The sequence below is a fragment of the Oncorhynchus clarkii genome, chromosome 9, assembly GCF_045791955.1.
Source record: "Oncorhynchus clarkii lewisi isolate Uvic-CL-2024 chromosome 9, UVic_Ocla_1.0, whole genome shotgun sequence".
Classification (NCBI taxonomy): domain Eukaryota; kingdom Metazoa; phylum Chordata; class Actinopteri; order Salmoniformes; family Salmonidae; genus Oncorhynchus; species Oncorhynchus clarkii.
Window position 1 is genome coordinate 80,720,458 of NC_092155.1, and position 19,418 is coordinate 80,739,875.

A 19,418-nucleotide genomic window follows, 5' to 3' on the forward strand; every position below is an offset into this window, starting at 1 on the left:
TTTGGCCCCGGTGATGCGTTGGCCAGACCGCACCACCCTCTGGAGAGCCTTGCGGGTGTGGGCAGTGCAGTTTCCGAACCAGGCGGTGATACAGCCCGACAGGATGCTCTCAATTGTGCATCTGTAGAAGTTTGTGAGGGTTTTAGGTGACAAGCCAAATTTATTCAGCCTCCTGAGGTTGAAGAGGCACTGTTGCGCCTTCTTCACCACGCTGTCTGTGTGGGTGGATCATTTCAGTTTGTCCGTGATGTGTACGCTGAGGAACTTAAAACTTTCCACCTTCTCCACTACTGTCCCGTCAATAGGGATAGGGGGGTGCTCCCTTTGCTGTTTCCTGAAGTCCACGATCATCTCCTTTGTTTTGTTGACGTTGAGTGAGAGGTTATTTTCCTGACACCACACTCCCAGAGCCTCAGCTCCTCCTCTGATAAACAGTCACATACATATCTTTATTTAGAGGCTTGTTGGTTGTTGAGTCAAAGGTGTTTCTAACATGGATTGATTCAGTGAATACTTATCAAATCAAGGTGTATTAGGGTTTTATTTTTCATTCATCTTCTACTTTGACATTATATAGTATTTTGTGTAGATCTTTGACAAGAAATTACAATTAAATCTGTTTTCATCCCACATTGTAAAATAATAAAATATGAAGAAATCTAAGGGGGTGAATACTTACGATACTTATCGCAACAATACCAATTACACCACTCGCTCAATCATACCACTTTAGGGTCTATATTTTTGGAAAAGTGGAAGTTATTTCAGAATATTTAGGACTCTTAGCTTCTACACCTGCATTGCTTGCTGTTTGGGGTTTTAGGCTGGGTTTCTGTTTGGGGTTTTAGGCTGGGTTTCTGTTTGGGGTTTTAGGCTGGGTTTCTGTTTGGGGTTTTAGGCTGGGTTGCTGTTTGGGGTTTTAGGCTGGGTTGCTGTTTGGGGTTTTAGGCTGGGTTGCTGTTTGGGGTTTTAGGCTGGGTTGCTGTTTGGGGTTTTAGGCTGGGTTGCTGTTTGGGGTTTTAGGCTGGGTTGCTGTTTGGGGTTTTAGGCTGGGTTGCTGTTTGGGGTTTTAGGCTGGGTTTGCTGTTTGGGGTTTTAGGCTGGGTTTCTGTTTGGGGTTTTAGGCTGGGTTGCTGTTTGGGGTTTTAGGCTGGGTTGCTGTTTGGGGTTTTAGGCTGGGTTGCTGTTTGGGGTTTTAGGCTGGGTTGCTGTTTGGGGTTTTAGGCTGGGTTGCTGTTTGGGGTTTTAGGCTGGGTTGCTGTTTGGGGTTTTAGGCTGGGTTGCTGTTTTGGGTTTTAGGCTGGGTTGCTGTTTGGGGTTTTAGACTGGTTTTCTGTTTGGGGTTTTAGGCTGGGTTTGCTGTTTGGGGTTTTAGGCTGGGTTGCTGTTTGGGGTTTTAGGCTGGGTTGCTGTTTGGGGTTTTAGGCTGGGTTGCTGTTTGGGGTTTTAGGCTGGGTTGCTGTTTGGGGTTTTAGGCTGGGTTGCTGTTTGGGGTTTTAGGCTGGGTTTGCTGTTTGGGGTTTTAGGCTGGTTTGCTGTTTGGGGTTTTAGGCTGGGTTGCTGTTTGGGGTTTTAGGCTGGGTTGCTGTTTGGGGTTTTAGGCTGGGTTGCTGTTTGGGGTTTTAGGCTGGGTTGCTGTTTGGGGTTTTAGGCTGGGTTGCTGTTTGGGGTTTTAGGCTGGGTTGCTGTTTGGGGTTTTAGGCTGGGTTGCTGTTTGGGGTTTTAGGCTGGGTTGCTGTTTGGGGTTTTAGGCTGGGTTGCTGTTTGGGGTTTTAGGCTGGGTTGATGTTTGGGGTTTTAGGCTGGGTTGCTGTTTGGGGTTTTAGGCTGGTATGCTGTTTGGGGTTTTAGGCTGGTTTGCTGTTTGGGGTTTTAGGCTGGGTTGCTGTTTGGGGTTTTAGGCTGGGTTGCTGTTTGGGGTTTTAGGCTGGGTTGCTGTTTGGGGTTTTAGGCTGGGTTGCTGTTTGGGGTTTTAGGCTGGGTTGCTGTTTGGGGTTTTAGGCTGGGTTGCTGTTTGGGGTTTTAGGCTGGGTTGCTGTTTGGGGTTTTAGGCTGGGTTGCTGTTTGGGGTTTTAGGCTGGGTTTCTGTTTGGGGTTTTAGGCTGGGTTGCTGTTTGGGGTTTTAGGCTGGGTTGCTGTACAGCACTTTGAGACATCGGCTGATGCAAAAAGGGCTTCATGAATACATACATCATGATGGGTAAATGATGATGTAAAACCAACCCCATACCCTCACCTTCATGAATACATTTGATCGATTGATTGATTACTTGGCCAAGAACCTCTCCTTTGACAGCTAACAGTATTGGTCTGGATCTGGATGTGCTGATTTTCTCTCTCGCCTCCCCTCTCTCTCCTCCTCTCTCTCCTCCTCTCTTTCTCTCTCCTCTCTCCCCTCTCTCTCCCCTCTCTCTCCTCTCCTCCCCTCTCTCCTCTCTCCTCTCTTCCCCTCTCTCCTCTCTTCCCTCTCTCCCCACTCTCTCTCCTCTGCTCTCCCCTCTCTCTCCTCACCCCTCACTCCCCACTCTCTCCTCACCCCTCACTCCCCACTCTCTCTCCTCTCTCTCCCCTCTCTCTCCTCTCTCTCCTCTCTCCCCACTCTCTCTCCTCTCTCTCTCCCCACTCTCTCCCCACTCTCTCCCCTCTCTCTCCTCTCTCTCCCCTCTCTCTCTCTCTCCTCTCTCCTCTCTCTCTCCCCCTCTCTCCTCTCTCTCCCCCTCTCTCCCCTCTCTCCCCTCTCTCTCCTCTCTTCTCTCTATCATCCCTCTCTCCCCTCTCTCTCCCCTCTCTCTCCTCTCTCCCCTCTCTCCTCTCTCTCTCCTCTCTCCCCCTCTCTCCTCTCTCTGTAACAGGTAGTCCACTCCAGTTCTATGTGGACTATGTGAACAGCGGGAACGTCAGTGCATACGGACCGGGCCTTATCCACGGGACCGTCAACAAACCTGCCATGTTCACCGTCAACACCAAGGATGCAGGAGAGGGTAGGACACACACAAGCACATGCACTCATGGGAAACCAGCCAATCAACACACACGTAACACACAATTAGTAGCAGTAAATTATAAATCAATCATAAGCACAATAAATATGAGCTGTGTTGGTTCACGAACAGAGCTGATGTGCATAATTTATATCTTGTATAACTTTTCTCTCTCTCTGTGTGGGTAGGTGGTCTGTCGCTGGCCATGGACGGTCCTTCTAAAGCCGACATCAGCTGTGTGGATAACCAGGATGGAACATGCTCTGTGTCCTACCTGCCTGTCCTACCTGGACAGTACAGCATCCTGGTCAAATACAATGACAAACACATCCCTGGCAGCCCCTTCTCAGCCTGCATCACAGGTAACACACACATCCCAGGCAGCCCCTTCTCAGCCCGCATCACAGGTAACACACACATCCCCTTCTCAGCCTGCATCACAGGTAACACACACATCCCAGGCAGCCCCTTCTCAGCCTGCATCACATGTAACACACACAGCCCAGGCAGCCCCTTCTCTGCCTGCATCACAGGTAACACACACATCCCAGGCAGCCCCTTCTCTGCCTGCATCACAGGTAACACATCCTTTAAGGTGTATGTGAGAAATGGGGACATGAGAATGTGTGGATGTCATGGGTGTACAAAATAGCCTTGTGTGGAATCTAAAAAACATTTCAATGGACCCCCCTGCCCTGTCTGTCTCTCAGTGACGGCTCTGCTGCTGACATCCCATAATGATAATATTCTCTCTGTCTCTCTGTCTCCTAGGTGATGACTCTATGAGGGTGTCCCATCTGAAGGTGGGCTCTGCTGCTGACATCCCATTGGACATTGGAGAGCTGGACCTGAGTCAGCTGACTGCTTCTCTGACCACGCCCTCAGGCCAGGAGGAACCCTGCCATCTCAAGATGCTCCGCAATGGACACGTCGGTCAGTGTGTGTGTGTGTGTGTTGGGGCACATGGTGTGTGTTCCTCTGTTAAACAGAAACAGCCTATCAACTGTAATTTGTCTGATTTTAAAATGCCTCAGCCATAAGAGTCCAACTATAAAAATACAATAAAGTCTACCGACAGATTGTGGTCCTCATTCTCAGAAGCTCTACTGACTCTAACTTTCCTGCTCCAGGCATCTCATTTGTTCCCACGGAGATTGGAGAGCACCTGGTGAACATCAAGAAAAACAGACACCATATTCCCAGCAGCCCCATCACTGTGATGATAAGCCAATCAGTTATTGGCGACGCCAGCCTGGTGCGTGTGACTGGCCAGGGCCTCAGCGAGGCCAAAACCTTCGAATCCGCTGAGTTCATCATCGACACACGCAAAGCAGGTCAGTGATGGTGTTTGGTGAGTTCATCATCGACACACACGAAGCAGGTCAGTGATGGTGTTTGGTGAGTTCATCATCGACACACACGAAGCAGGTCAGTGATGGTGTTTGGTGAGTTCATCATCGACACACACGAAGCAGGTCAGTGATGGTGTTTGGTGAGTTCATCATCGACACACACGAAGCAGGTCAGTGATGGTGTTTGGTGAGTTCATCGACACACAAGAAGCAGGTCAGTGATGGTGTGTGTTTAATGAGTTCATCAGCACACACAAAGCAGGTCAGTGATGGTGTTTGGTGAGTTCATCATCAGCACACACAAAGCAGGTCAGTGATAGTGTTTGGAGAGTTCATCATCGACACACGCAAAGCAGGTCAGTGATAGTGTTTGGTGAGTTCATCATCGACACACACGAAGCAGGTCAGTGATGGTGTTTGGTGAGTTCATCATTGACACACACGAAGCAGGTCAGTGATGGTGTTTGGTGAGTTCACCATCGACACACACGAAGCAGGTCAGTGATGGTGTTTGGTGAGTTCACCATCGACACACACGAAGCAGGTCAGTGATGGTGTTTGGTGAGTTCATCATCAGCACACAGGAAGCAGGTCAGTGATGGTGTTTGGTGAGTTCACCATCGACACACACGAAGCAGGTCAGTGATGGTGTTTGGTGAGTTCATCATCGACACACACGAAGCAGGTCAGTGATGGTGTTTGGTGAGTTCATCATCGACACACACGAAGCAGGTCAGTGATGGTGTTTGGGGAGTTCATCATCGACACACACGAAGCAGGTCAGTGATGGTGTTTGGTGAGTTCATCATCAGCACACACGAAGCAGGTCAGTGATGGTGTTTGGTGAGTTCATCATCGACACACGCAAAGCAGGTCAGTGACAGTGTTTGGTGAGTTCATCATCGACACACACGAAGCAGGTCAGTGATAGTGTTTGGTGAGTTCATCATCGACACACACGAAGCAGGTCAGTGATGGTGTTTGGTGAGTTCATCATCGACACACACGAAGCAGGTCAGTGATGGTGTTTGGTGAGTTTACCATCTGCTGATCTGTCCTTATCAGCCATCTACTTAATGTGTTTGAGAGGTGCAATATACACTTGGCACTTAAATCTCACTGGGTTGATTGCTTTCATTTTACTCTTGCGACTCTATCCCACTCTTGCTTGTGCCATTCGTTTTTTCCCGCGAAAACGTTTGTAGTGACCTCTCAAACACACTCCAGTAATTGCTGAAATGGGCTCAATGGAATATAAAGATTTTCCGGTGCATCTGTCAGAATGCCACTTCTTAGTTGGGGATTTAACTAACGTCACAACAAAGACAAACATTTAACTGACGTCACAACAAAGAGAAACATTTAACTAACATCACAACAAAGACAAACATTTAACTGACGTCACAACAAAGAGAAACATTAACTTGAGATTTTTTTGATTGAAAAATGTTTACATTTTACATGTTGATTTTAAATTGTCCGGTTTTTTTCTACCCAATTTCGTGGTATCCAGTTGTTTAGTAGCTACTATCTTGTCTCATCGCTACAACTCCCGTACGGGCTCGGGAGAGACGAAGGTTGAAAGTCATGCGTCCTCCGATACACAACCCAACACAGCGCCATCCAACCCGGAAGCCAGCCGCACCAATGTGTTGGAGGAAACACCGTGCACCTGGCAACCTTGGTTAGCGCTCACTGTGCCCGGCCCGCCACAGGAGTCGCTGGTGTGCGATGAGACAAGGATTTCCCTACCGGCCAAACCCTCCCTAACCCGGACGACGCTAGGCCAATTGTGCGTCGCCCAACGGACCTCCCGGTCACGGCCGGTTACGACAGAGCCTGAGCGCGAACCCAGAGTCTCTGGTGGCACAGCTGGCGCTGCAGTACAGCGCCCTTAACCACTGCGCCACCCGGGAGGCTAGCTACATTTCTTAACCTCTAGTGACACCCCATCCCGTGAAAGGGACCGTTGTCATCATCTGACACTAATTAGCATAACGCAACGGACATAAATCTTCCTAGAAAATATTCCTATTCATGAAAATCACAAGTGGAATATATTGGAACACAGCTTAGCCTTTTGTTAATCACCCTGTCATCTCAGATTTTCAAAATATGCTTAACAGCCAAAGCTAGACAAGCATTTGTGTAAGTTTATCGATAGCCTAGCATAGCATTATGCCCTGCTAGCAGCAGGCAACCTTGTCACGAAAATCAGAAAAGCAATCAAATTAAATCGTTTACCTTTGATGAACTTTGGATGTTTTCACTCATGAGACTCCCAGGTAGATAGCCAAAGTTCCTTTTTCCCCAAAATATTATTTTTGTAGGCGAAATAGTTCTGTTTGTTCTTCACGTTTGGCTGAGAAATCGACCGGAAATTGCGGTCATGACAACGCCGAAAAATATTCCAAATTAGCTCCCTAATATCGACAGAAACATGGCAAACGTTGTTTAGAATCAATCCTCAAGGTGTTTTTCAAATATCTATTCGATAATATATCAACAGGGACAATTGGTTTCTCAGTAGAAGCGATTGGAATAATGGCTACCTCTGTACTTTATGCAAGATTTTCTCCGGGAGCATCATGTGACCACTTGCGCAATGTAGCCCCCTACGGGTATTCTTCAACATAAATGCGTACAACTACGTCACAATGCTGTAGACACCTTGGGGAATACGTAGAAAGCGTAAGCTGGTTGATGGCACATTCACAGCTCAATAGGGACTCATTGGAACGCAGCACTTTCAAAACCTGGGGCACTTCCGGATTGGATTTTTCTCAGGCTTTCGCCTGCAACATCAGTTCTGTTATACTCACAGACAATATCTTTACAGTTTTGGAAACGTTAGTGTTTTCTATCCAAAGCTGTCAATTATATGCATATTCTAGCATCTTGTCCTGACAAAATATATTTAAAATGGGAACGTTTTTTTTCCAAAAATGAAAATACTGCCCCTAGAGTCGCAACAGGTTAACTAACCTCTTTGTATATTAACCTCTCTGGGAAATGTGGGACGGTAGCGTCCCACCCCGCCAACAGCCAGTGAAAGTGCAGGGCGCCAAATTCAAAACAAACAAAAATCTCATAATTTGATGATCTTCATCAGATGACACTCATAAGACTTCATGTTACACAATACATGTATGTTTTGTTCGATAAAGTGCATATTTATATAAAAAAAAATCAAATTTTACATTGACACATTACATTCAGTAGTTCTAAAACATGCTGTGATTTTTCAAAGTCACATCAATTTACAGAAATACTCATCATAAATGTTGATGAAAATACAAGTGTTATACATGGAATTAGAGATATACTTCTCCTTAATGCAACCGCTGTGTCAGATTGTTTTTTAAACTTTACGGTAAAAGCAAACCATGCAATAATCTGAGTACAGCATTCAGACACCAAAGCAGCCAAAAAGATATCCGCCATATTGTGTAGTCAACATTAGTCACAAATAGCATTATAAATATTCACTTACCTTTCATGATCTTCATCAGAATGCACTCCCAGGAATCCCAGTTCCACAATAAATGTTTGATTTGTTCGATAAAGTTCATCATTTATGTCCAAATAGCTTCTTTTGTTAGGGCGTTTGGTAAACAAATCCAAACGCTCGTGCAAGTCCAGCCGAACGTCGGACGACAAGTTCAAAAAGTTATATTACAGGTCGTAGAAACATGCCAAACTAAGTATAGAATCAATCTTTAGGATGTTTTTATCGTACATCTTCAATAATATTCCAACCGGAGAATTCCTTTGTCTGTAGAAAAGCAATGGAACGAGAGCTAACTCTCTCATGACCGTGTGTCACGAGCCTGTGGCACTCTGCCAGACACCTGACTCATTCCCCTCTCATTCAGCCCCCCTTCATAGCAGAAGCCTCAAACAAAGGTCTAAAGACTGTTGACAGTCTAAGTGGAAGCCTTAGGAAGTGCAATATGACCCATTTACACTGTATATTGGAATGGCAAAGAGTTGAACAACTATAAGCCTCAAATTTCCCACTTCCTGGTGTGATTTTTCTCAGATTTTTGCCTTCCATATGAGTTCTGTTATACTCACAGACATCATTCAAGCAGTTTTAGAAACTTCAGAGTGTTTTCTATCCAATACTACTACTAATATGCATATATTCACATCTGGGACAGAGTAGCAGGCAGTTTACTCTGGGCACCTTATTCATCCAAGCTACTCAATACTGCCCCCCAGTCACCAAGAAGTTAAGAAAATACTCTAGTTTTAGTGTGCCAGAGCGCAGAATAACTGATTAATTTTTGAACGCCCAGCACCCGTTGAATATGTCTGGTGTCAGTTAACATCAGCAACAAAGCGTAATTCAATTGTTGCCAGCAGCAGTGTTACAGTCACCAACGCTCTGGATAACATGAAAACTGCCTAACCAGCTCTGCTAGGGTGAGTGAAATGGTCAGAGAGGGGTGTTCTCTCATTATGTGTCTGGAAGTAGCTAGCCAATGTTAGCCAGTTAGCTTGGGTGCTCGACTGTTGTTGTGAGGTCAGAGCTTTCGGAACAACCCTACTTATTGACCAGAGCGTCCAGTGCGCTCTCTGAACAAGAAACACTCTGAATTTACAAACGGACAATATGACAACACTGTTGCAGTCACCAACACTCAGGAAAACAGACTGTAACACCCTAACCAGCTCTCTTGGCACGAATAATGTTCAGTGAGCTGTTCTCTCTCTCTCTCTTAGATGCCTGGAAGTAGCTGGCAAGTTTGTACAGAATTGGATCAACCCTTAATGAGATGGGTGGGGCTAAGGCTTAAGAGGGTGTGAACAATGCTGAATGGGGGTAGACAAAGGGCTCTCCAATAGTAGTACCAACTCAATATCAGGAAGGTGTTCCTAATGCTGAATGGGGGTAGACAAAGGGCCCTCCAATAGTAGTACCAACTCAATATCAGGAAGGTGTTCCTAATGCTGAATGGGTGTAGACAAAGGGCCCTCCAATAGTAGTACCAACTCAGTATCAGGAAGGTGTTCCTAATGCTGAATGGGTGTAGACAAAGGGCCCTCCAATAGTAGTACCAACTCAATATCAGGAAGGTGTTCCTAATGCTGAATGGGTGTAGACAAAGGGCCCTCCAATAGTAGTACCAACTCAATATCAGGAAGGTGTTCCTAATGCTGAATGGGGGTAGACAAAGGGCCCTCCAATAGTAGTACCAACTCAGTATCAGGAAGGTGTTCCTAATGCTGAATGGGGGTAGACAAAGGGCCCTCCAATAGTAGTACCAACTCAATATCAGGAAGGTGTTCCTAATGCTGAATGGGTGTAGACAAAGGGCCCTCCAATAGTAGTACCAACTCAGTATCAGGAAGGTGTTCCTAATGCTGAATGGGGGTAGACAAAGCGCCCTCCAATAGTAGTACCAACTCAATATCAGGAAGGTGTTCCTAATGCTGAATGGGGGTAGACAAAGGGCCCTCCAACAGTAGTACCAACTTGTCATTACAATGTTTTATGTGCTAAAATTCAGTCAATATCTACTGGATAATAAGTCAAATAAATAAATACAAGTTGGGAATATCTTCATCTGTTGTCCAGCTGTTGCATTTTACAGAACACTATTATTAACCTTTTAGCAATTTAGACGACCATTTCTACTTTAATTATGTCATACTTAATTTGTCTTTTGTTTCATGATTTATTTATTTATTTTATTGTTTTACTCTTAACACTGTATGTATTGGCTGATCTAATCAAATCTGGGATTAATAATGTTTTTATCTGTTATCTTATATTATTTAATCTTATCTCGAAGTGTGTTGAAATTTTGACTTTGACTTTAGATGAAGTTTGATGTGATTTGCTTTAGTCTATGGGGGTCTGAGTCTGTCCATCGAGGGCCCCAGTAAGGTGGACATTAACACTGTGTCTGTGTCTGTGTGTAGGCTATGGGTGTCTGAGTCTGTCCATCGAGGGCCCCAGTAAGGTGGACATTAACACTGTGTCTGTGTCTGTGTGTAGGCTATGGGTGTCTGAGTCTGTCCATCGAGGGCCCCAGTAAGGTGGACATTAACACTGTGTCTGTGTCTGTGTGTAGGCTATGGGTGTCTGAGTCTGTCCACCGAGGGCCCCAGTAAGGTGGACATTAACACTGTGTCTGTGTCTGTGTGTAGGCTATGGGGGTCTGAGTCTGTCCATCGAGGGCCCCAGTAAGGTGGACATTAACACTGTGTCTGTGTCTGTGTGTAGGCTATGGGTGTCTGAGTCTGTCCATCGAGGGCCCCAGTAAGGTGGACATTAACACTGAGGACCAGGAGGATGGCACCTGTAAGGTCACCTACTGCCCTACTGAACCAGGAAGCTACATCATCAACATCAAGTTCACTGACCAGCACGTACCAGGTAATATATAATAATATAGTACATAATAAAGTTGTCGATTCTTTTGAATAATATTATAAATTGACTATCTGAACAATTTAAATAAGTGTATGTATATGTGTGTGTGTGTTTGTGTAGGGAGTGCGTTCACGGTGAAGGTGACAGGAGAAGGGAGGATGAAGGAGAGCATCACCAGGAAGAAGAGGGCAGCGTCTGTTGCAAACATTGGCAGCCAGTGTGACCTCAGCCTCAAGATCCCAGGTATGGGGATTCCAATTTACTGGATAGCAAAAACAGTGATGTACTGTAGGTATCATGTATATCATGTAGGTATCATTTTCCGGTATCATGCTTAATTTTATTTTTTATTTAACTAGGCAAGTCAGTTAAGAACAAATTCTTATTTTCAATGACGGCCTAGGAACAGTGGGTTAACTGCCTGTTCAAGGGCAGAACGACAGATTTGTACCTTGTCAGCTCGGGGATTCGACTGCAACCTTTCAGTTACTAGTCCAACGCTCTAACCACTAGGCTATGCTGCTGCCCCGATGATGGGATGACAGAGCTCTGCTTAATGATGGGATGACAGAGCTCTGCTTAATGATGGGATGACAGAGCTCTGCTTAATGATGGGATGACAGAGATCTGCTTAATGATGGGATGGCAGAGCTGTGCTTAATGATGGGATGACAGAGCTCTGCTTAATGATGGGATGACAGAGCTCTGCTTAATGATGGGATGGCAGAGCTCTGCTTAATGATGGGATGACAGAGCTCTGCTTAATGATGGGATGACAGAGCTCTGCTTAATGATGGGATGGCAGAGCTTTGCTTAATGATGGGATGGCAGAGCTCTGCTTAATGATGGGATGACAGAGCTCTGCTTAATGATGGGATGGCAGAGCTCTGCTTAATGATGGGATGGCAGAGCTCTGCTTAATGATGGGATGACAGAGCTTTGCTTAATTACACCTACAGAAAATACATTTAGCAACGGAATGTGGAGAATGAACAGAGTACATCTTCTGGACCTGAAATGTATTAAATACAGAAATGAAAAAATGACAACCTTTTACCATTACAAATATAGACGTAGAGGACAGAGAAAAGCCGACCCCCAATATAATTGGGGATGCCTTTAAGGTATACATTAGGAGAACAATAATCTCATACTCGGCAATAGTTAAATCTCTTTTAGAAATTACAATTAAAGAAAATTAAATCACTATCTTAGAAAAATACCATAAAGAATATTTACAAGGTAAAGAAGAACAGGTCTGAATTTAAGCAGGATTTAAACAATCTTTGACTTTGACTTTTGAATAGAGACAACAAAACAGGTTCAACTCAAATAAAGCATACTAGTTAATGCCAAATAAACCCGGTAGACATCTCACAGCTCTCACAAAACTAATACACGCTAAACCAGTTATAATGTTAAAAGACGAAGATACAAAAGCAATAATTAGAAACAACAGTGAGATTAATGACGATGTTAACAGCTTCTATGTATGGAAATCAGAATTAAACAACAGTGAGATTAATGATGATGTTAACAGCTTCTATGAAAATTATATCAGAAATAAACAACAGTTGAACGGATCCTATAGCCTTCTTAGACCCAGCAGTTATTATTAAAAATAGAGAAGAAATATTAGATACTGTTAACTTTAGCATGGAGAAAAGCACCAGGAATGGATGGCTTTCCCATAGAATTCTATTCAATATTTTGTGTCAAAGTAGCCCCCTGTCAGGTATACTCCGTCTCCAGCCTCTAGGTCACCATCGTCTCGCGCACCTGCGCTCCATGACACTCACCTGGACTCCATTACCTCCTTGATTATCTTCCCTATATCTGTCACTCACCTGGACTCCATCACCTACTTGATTATCTTCCCTCTTTCTGTCACTCCCCTTGGCTCTTTCCTCAGGTGTTATTGACCTGTTTTCAAGTCGGTGCGTTGTTTGTGTTGTGTTTATTTTTAAATGTTTTTATTGAAACACTCACTCCCTGAACTTGCTTCCCTACTCTCAGTGCACTCGTTACACCCTCCTATTTACACAAATGACAACACACATTTCATTAAATTCAGTACTTCCTATTTCCATCCATCAAACAGTTATTTCAGTTAATGTATATTAACACCAGGAGAATCTGGAGTCCCCTGCTGATTATAGTCCCATACATTTAATAAATTGTGACAATAAATAATAACAAAGCTTATAAGCAATATACAGTCAAAAGTCTGACCAGACTTGATACATATCAATCAAACAGGGTTTATTAAAAAATAGACACTTACTAACACATACAAGAACATATTTTACTTAAATACAATAAATAAAAAAACAAGATATAGATTCATCAATAATAGTTGTTGATGTTGAAAAGTCTTGAATGGACATCATAGCAACCTTGAGGAAATGTCTACTTGAAGTCTTTTGGACATCGTAGCAACCTTGAGGAAATGTCTATTTGAAGTCTTTTGGACATCATAGCAACCTTGAGGAAATGTCTATTTAAAGTATTTTGGACATCATAGCAACCTTGAGGGAATCTTATTTGAGTCAGAAAAGGATGTTCATAATGATAAGGAAGATATACAAAACCTTGCAGAGAGCATACCACACTGACAGTCTCTTTGAAAAAAATATTAACTATTGGAACCAAGACTGGAAAAGAACTGATATTGGCACAAGATGGAGGGAAAGTTGGAGCATAACTAACAAAAATACAGTTAACAAAGATATACGTTTAATTCAGTATAAACTAATGTATATCATTTATTACACAAGAGAAGAAATTCACAAAATCTACAGCACTAAGGCAGAGTCATGTCTTTAGTGTAAAACTAACAATTAGTCAATAATCCATGCTTTCTGGGAATGCTATCAAGTCTGGAAGTTGTGGGCCGAGCTAAAAAGTTGTCAACTTTGTAAACATACTTTTAATCCGCCTGTCTGCATATTTCAAGACATGACATATGGGGGTGTAATGAGATACCCAATGTGCTGGACAATTCATATTTCAAGACATTACATATTTTTTTGAAAATTGTATTTCACCTTTATTTAACCAGGTAGGCTAGTTGAGAACAAGTTCTCATTTACAACTGCGACCTGGCCAAGATAAAGCAATGCAGTGCGACAGAAACAACAACACAGAGTTACACATGGAATAAACAAACATACAGTCAATAACACAATAGAAAGAAAAAAAAAGTCTATATATACAGTGTGTGCAAATGGCATGAGGAGGTAAGGCAATAAATAGGCCATAGTAGCAAAGTAATTACAATTTAGCAGATTAACAGTGATAAATGAGCAGATGATGGTGTGTAAGTAGTGATACTGGTGTGCAAAAGAGCAGCAAAGTAAATAAAAACAATATGGGGATGAGGTAGGTAGATTGGGTGGGCTATTTACAGATGGGCTATGTAGTACTCTTGCTGGAGTACGTGCTACGGGTGGGTGTTGTTATGGTGACCAGTGAGCTGAGATAAGGCGGAGATTTACCTAGCATAGACTTTTAGATGACCTGGAGCCAGTGGGTCTGGCAACGAATATGTAGTGAGGGCCAGCCGACTAGAGCATACAGGTCGCAGTGGTGGGTGGTATAAGGCGCTTTGGTAACAAAACGGATGGCACTGTGATAGACTGCTATTTTGGAGGTGACATTGCCAAAGTCGAGGATCGGTAGGATAGTCAGTTTTACTAGCGTAAGTTTGACGGCGTGAGTGAAGGAGGCTCTGTTGCGAAATAGAAAGCCGATTATAGATTTGATTTTGGATTGGATATGTTTGATATGAGTCTGGAAGGAGTTTACAGTCTAGCCAGACACCTAGCTCTTTGTAGTTGTCCACGTGTTCTAAGTCAGAACCGTCCAGAGTAGTGATGCTAGTCGGGCGGGCGGATGCGGGCAGCGACCGGTTGAAAAGCATGCATTTGGTTTTGCTAGCGTTTAAGAGCAGTTAGTGGCCACAGAAGGAGTCTTGTATGGCATTGAAGCTCATTTGGAGGTTAGTTGCACAGTGTCCAAAGAAGGGCCAGATGTATACAGAATGGTGTTGTCTGGTAGAGGTGGATCAAAGAATCACCAGCAGCAAGAGCGACATCGTTGATGTATACAGAGAAAAGAGTCGGCCCGAGAATTGAACCCTGTGGCACCCCCATAGAGACTGCCAGAGGTCCGGACAACAGGCCCTCCGATTTAACACACTGAACTCTGTCTGCGAAGTAGTTGGTGAACCAGGCGAGGCAGTCATTTGAGAAACAAAGGCTATTGAGTCCGTCGATAAGAATACGGTAATTGACAGAGTCGAAAGCCTTGGCCAGGTTGATGAAGACGGCTGCACAGTACTGTCTTTTACCGATGGTGGTTATGATATCGTTTAGTACCTTTAGCGTGGCTGAGGTGCACCCGTGACCGGCTCGAAAACCAGATTGAACAGCGGAGAAGGTACTGTCGGATTTGAAATGGTCTGTAATCTGTTTATTTTCTGGCTTTTGAAGACTTTAGTTTGGGTCTAGAGTGTCACCCCCTTTGAAGAGGGGGATGACCATGGCAGCTTTCCATTCTTTAATAAAGAGAGGTTCTACAGACTGGTAATAGGGGTTACACCAATGGCAGCGGTTAATTTTAGAGGGGTGTAATGATTCAATTGTCAGACATGACATATGGGGGTGTAATAAGATACCCAATGGGCTGGACGATTCTCTTTTCAAAATTTCCGACTAAAAACTTGGAAAATAATCCACCATCATTAACACACAAAAATGTTATGATTTATAGTACCAGGTACTAGGGGTGGAGGTGGAGGTGTGACCAGGTACTAGGGATGGAGGTGTGACCAGGTACTAGGGATGGAGGTGTGACCAGGTACTAGGGATGGAGGTGTGACCAGGTACTAGAGATGGAGGTGTGACCAGGTACTAGAGATGGAGGTGTGACCAGGTACTAGAGATGGAGGTGTGACCAGGTACTAGAGATGGAGGTGTGACCAGGTACTAGGGATGGAGGTGTGACCAGGTACTAGGGATGGAGGTGTGACCAGGTACTAGGGATGGAGGTGTGACCAGGTACTAGGGATGGAGGTGTGACCAGGTACTAGGGATGGAGGTGGAGGTGTGACCAGGTACTAGGGATGGAGGTGGAGGTGTGACCAGGTACTAGGGATGGAGGTGTGACCAGGTACTAGGGATGGAGGTGTGACCAGGTACTAGGGATGGAGGTGTGACCAGGTACTAGAGATGTAGGTGTGACCAGGTACTAGGGATGGAGGTGTGACAAGGTACTAGAGATGGAGGTGTGACCAGGTACTAGGGATGGAGGTGTGACTAGGTACTAGAGATGGAGGCGTGACCAGGTACTAGGGATGGAGGTGTGACCAGGTACTAGTGATGGAGCTGTGACCAGGTACTAGGGATGGAGGTGTGACCAGGTACTAGGGATGGAGGTGTGACCAGGTACTAGGGATGGAGGTGTGACCAGGTATTAGGGATGGAGGTGTGACCAGGTACTAAGGATGGAGGTGGAGGTGTGACCAGGTACTAGAGATGGAGGTGTGACCAGGTACTAGGGATGGAGGTGTGACCAGATACTAGGGATGGAGGTGGAGGTGTGACCAGGTACTAGAGATGGAGGTGTGACTAGAGATGAAGGTGTGACCAGGTACTATGGATGGAGGTGTGACCAGGTACTAGAGATGGAGGTGTGACCAGGTACTAGGGATGGAGGTGTGACCAGGTACTAGAGATGGAGGTGTGACCAGGTACTAGAGATGGAGGTGTGACCAGGTACTAGGGATGGAGGTGTGACCAGGTACTAGAGATGGAGGTGTGACCAGGTACTAGGGATGGAGGTGTGACCAGGTACTAGAGATGGAGGTGTGACCAGGTACTAGAGATGGAGGTGTGACCAGGTACTAGAGATGGAGGTGTGACCAGGTACTAGGGATGGAGCTGTGACCAGGTACTAGGGATGGAGGTGTGACCAGGTACTAGGGATGGAGGTGTGACCAGGTACTAGGGATGGAGGTGTGACTATGGATGGAGGTGTGACCAGGTACTAGGGATGGAGGTGTGACCAGGGATGGAGGTGTGACCAGGTACTAGAGATGGAGGTGTGACCAGGTACTAGGGATGGAGGTGTGACCAGGTACTAGAGATGGAGGTGTGACCAGGTACTAGAGATTGAGGTGTGACCAGGTACTAGGGAGGGAGGTGTGACCAGGTACTAGGGATGGAGGTGTGACCAGGTACTAGAGATGGAGGTGTGACCAGGTACTAGGGATGGAGGTGTGACCAGGTACTAGGGATGGAGGTGTGACCAGGTACTAGAGATGAAGGTGTGACCAGGTACTAGAGATGAAGGTGTGACCAGGTACTAGGGATGGAGGTGTGACCAGGTACTAGGGATGGAGGTGTGACCAGGTACTAGAGATGAAGGTGTGACCAGGTACTAGAGATGAAGGTGTGACCAGGTACTAGGGATGGAGGTGTGACCAGGTACTAGGGATGGAGGTGTGACCAGGTACTAGGGATGGAGGTGGGACTAGGTACTAGGGATGGAGGTGTGACCAGGTACTAGAGATGGAGGTGTGACCAGGTACTAGAGATGGAGGTGTGACCAGGTACTAGGGATGGAGGTGTGACCAGGTACTAGGGATGGAGGTGTGACCAGGTACTAGAGATGAAGGTGTGACCAGGTACTAGAGATGAAGGTGTGACCAGGTACTAGGGATGGAGGTGTGACCAGGTACTAGGGATGGAGGTGTGACCAGGTACTAGGGATGGAGGTGGGACTAGGTACTAGGGATGGAGGTGTGACCAGGTACTAGAGATGGAGGTGTGACCAGGTACTAGGGATGGAGGTGTGACCAGGTACTAGAGATGGAGGTGTGACCAGGTACTAGAGATGGAGGTGTGACTAGGGATGAAGGTGTGACCAGGTACTAGGGCTGGAGGTGTGACTGGAGGTGTGACCAGGTACTTGGGATGGAGATGGAGGTGTGACCAGGTACTAGGGATGGATGGAGGTGGGATGGAGGTGTGACCAGGCACTAGGGATGGACTAGGCACTAGGGATGGAGGTGTGACCAGGTACTAGGGATGGAGGTGTGACCAGGTACTAGAGATGGAGGTGTGACCAGGTACTAGAGATGGAGGTGTGACCAGGTACTAGAGATGGAGGTGTGACCAGGTACTAGAGATGGAGGTGTGACCAGGTACTAGAGATGGAGGTGTGACCAGGTACTAGAGGAGGTGTGATGGAGGTGTGACCAGGTACTAGGGGATGGAGGTGTGACCAGGTACTAGGGATGGAGGTGTGACTAGGGATGGAGGTGTGACCAGGTACTAGGGATGGAGGTGTGACCAGGTACTAGGGATGGAGGTGTGACCAGGTACTAGAGATGGAGGTGTGACCAGGTACTAGAGATGGAGGTGTGACCAGGTACTAGGGATGGAGGTGTGACCAGGTACTAGGGATGGAGGTGTGACCAGGTACTAGGGATGGAGGTGTGACCAGGTACTAGGGATGGAGGTGTGACCAGGTACTAGGGATGGAGGTGTGACCAGGTACTAGGGATGGAGGTGTGACCAGGTACTAGGGATGGAGGTGTGACCAGGTACTAGGGATGGAGGTGTGACCAGGTACTAGGGATGGAGGTGTGACCAGGTACTAGGGATGGAGGTGTGACCAGGTACTAGGGATGGAGGTGTGACCAGGTACTAGAGATGGAGGTGTGACTACTAGAGATGATGGAGGTGTGACCAGGTACTAGAGATGGAGGTGTGACCAGGTACTAGAGATGGAGGTGTGACCAGGTACTAGAGATGGAGGTGTGACCAGGTACTAGAGATGGAGGTGTGACCAGGTACTAGAGATGGAGGTGTGACCAGGTACTAGAGATGGAGGTGTCACCAGGTACTAGAGATGGAGGTGTGACCAGGTACTAGAGATGGAGGTGTGACCAGGTACTAGAGATGGAGGTGTGACCAGGTACTAGAGATGGAGGTGTGACCAGGTACTAGGGATGGAGGTGTGACCAGGTACTAGGGATGGAGGTGTGACCAGGTACTAGGGATGGAGGTGTGACCAGGTACTAGAGATGGAGGTGTGACCAGGTACTAGGGATGGAGGTGTGACCAGGTACTAGGGATGGAGGTGTGACCAGGTAGGTACCAGGTAGGGATGGAGGTGTGACCAGGTACTAGAGATGGAGGTGTGACCAGGTACTAGGGATGGAGGTGTGACTATGGATGGAGGTGTGACCAGGTACTAGGGATGGAGGTGTGACCAGGTACTAGAGATGGAGGTGTGACCAGGTACTAGGGATGGAGGTGTGACCAGGTACTAGGGATGGAGGTGTGACCAGGTACTAGGGATGGAGGTGTGACCAGGTACTAGAGATGGAGGTGTGACCAGGTACTAGGGATGGAGGTGTGACCAGGTAGGTGTGACCAGGTACTAGGGATGGAGGTGTGACCAGGTACTAGAGATGGAGGTGTGACCAGGTACTAGGGATGGAGGTGTGACCAGGTACTAGGGATGGAGGTGTGACCAGGTACTAGGGATGGAGGTGTGACCAGGTACTAGAGATGGAGGTGTGACCAGGTACTAGAGATGGAGGTGTGACCAGGTACTAGGGATGGATGGAGGTGTGACCAGGTACTAGAGATGGAGGTGTGACCAGGTACTAGAGATGGATGGAGGTGT

At 46.1% G+C, this 19,418-nt stretch overlaps 1 protein-coding gene across 1 annotated transcript in view; it reads left to right on the top strand.

Annotated features, from left to right (window-relative positions):
* Positions 1–19,418, top strand: part of LOC139416981 (filamin-A-like) — a 165,723-nt gene that overhangs the window by 125,825 nt on the left and 20,480 nt on the right. The window contains exons 34-39 of the mRNA XM_071166212.1: positions 2,853–2,981; positions 3,170–3,343; positions 3,753–3,914; positions 4,112–4,315; positions 10,569–10,721; positions 10,839–10,961. Of these exons, the coding sequence (XP_071022313.1) occupies positions 2,853–2,981; positions 3,170–3,343; positions 3,753–3,914; positions 4,112–4,315; positions 10,569–10,721; positions 10,839–10,961 (945 nt within the window). The remainder of the gene's footprint in view (positions 1–2,852; positions 2,982–3,169; positions 3,344–3,752; positions 3,915–4,111; positions 4,316–10,568; positions 10,722–10,838; positions 10,962–19,418) is intronic.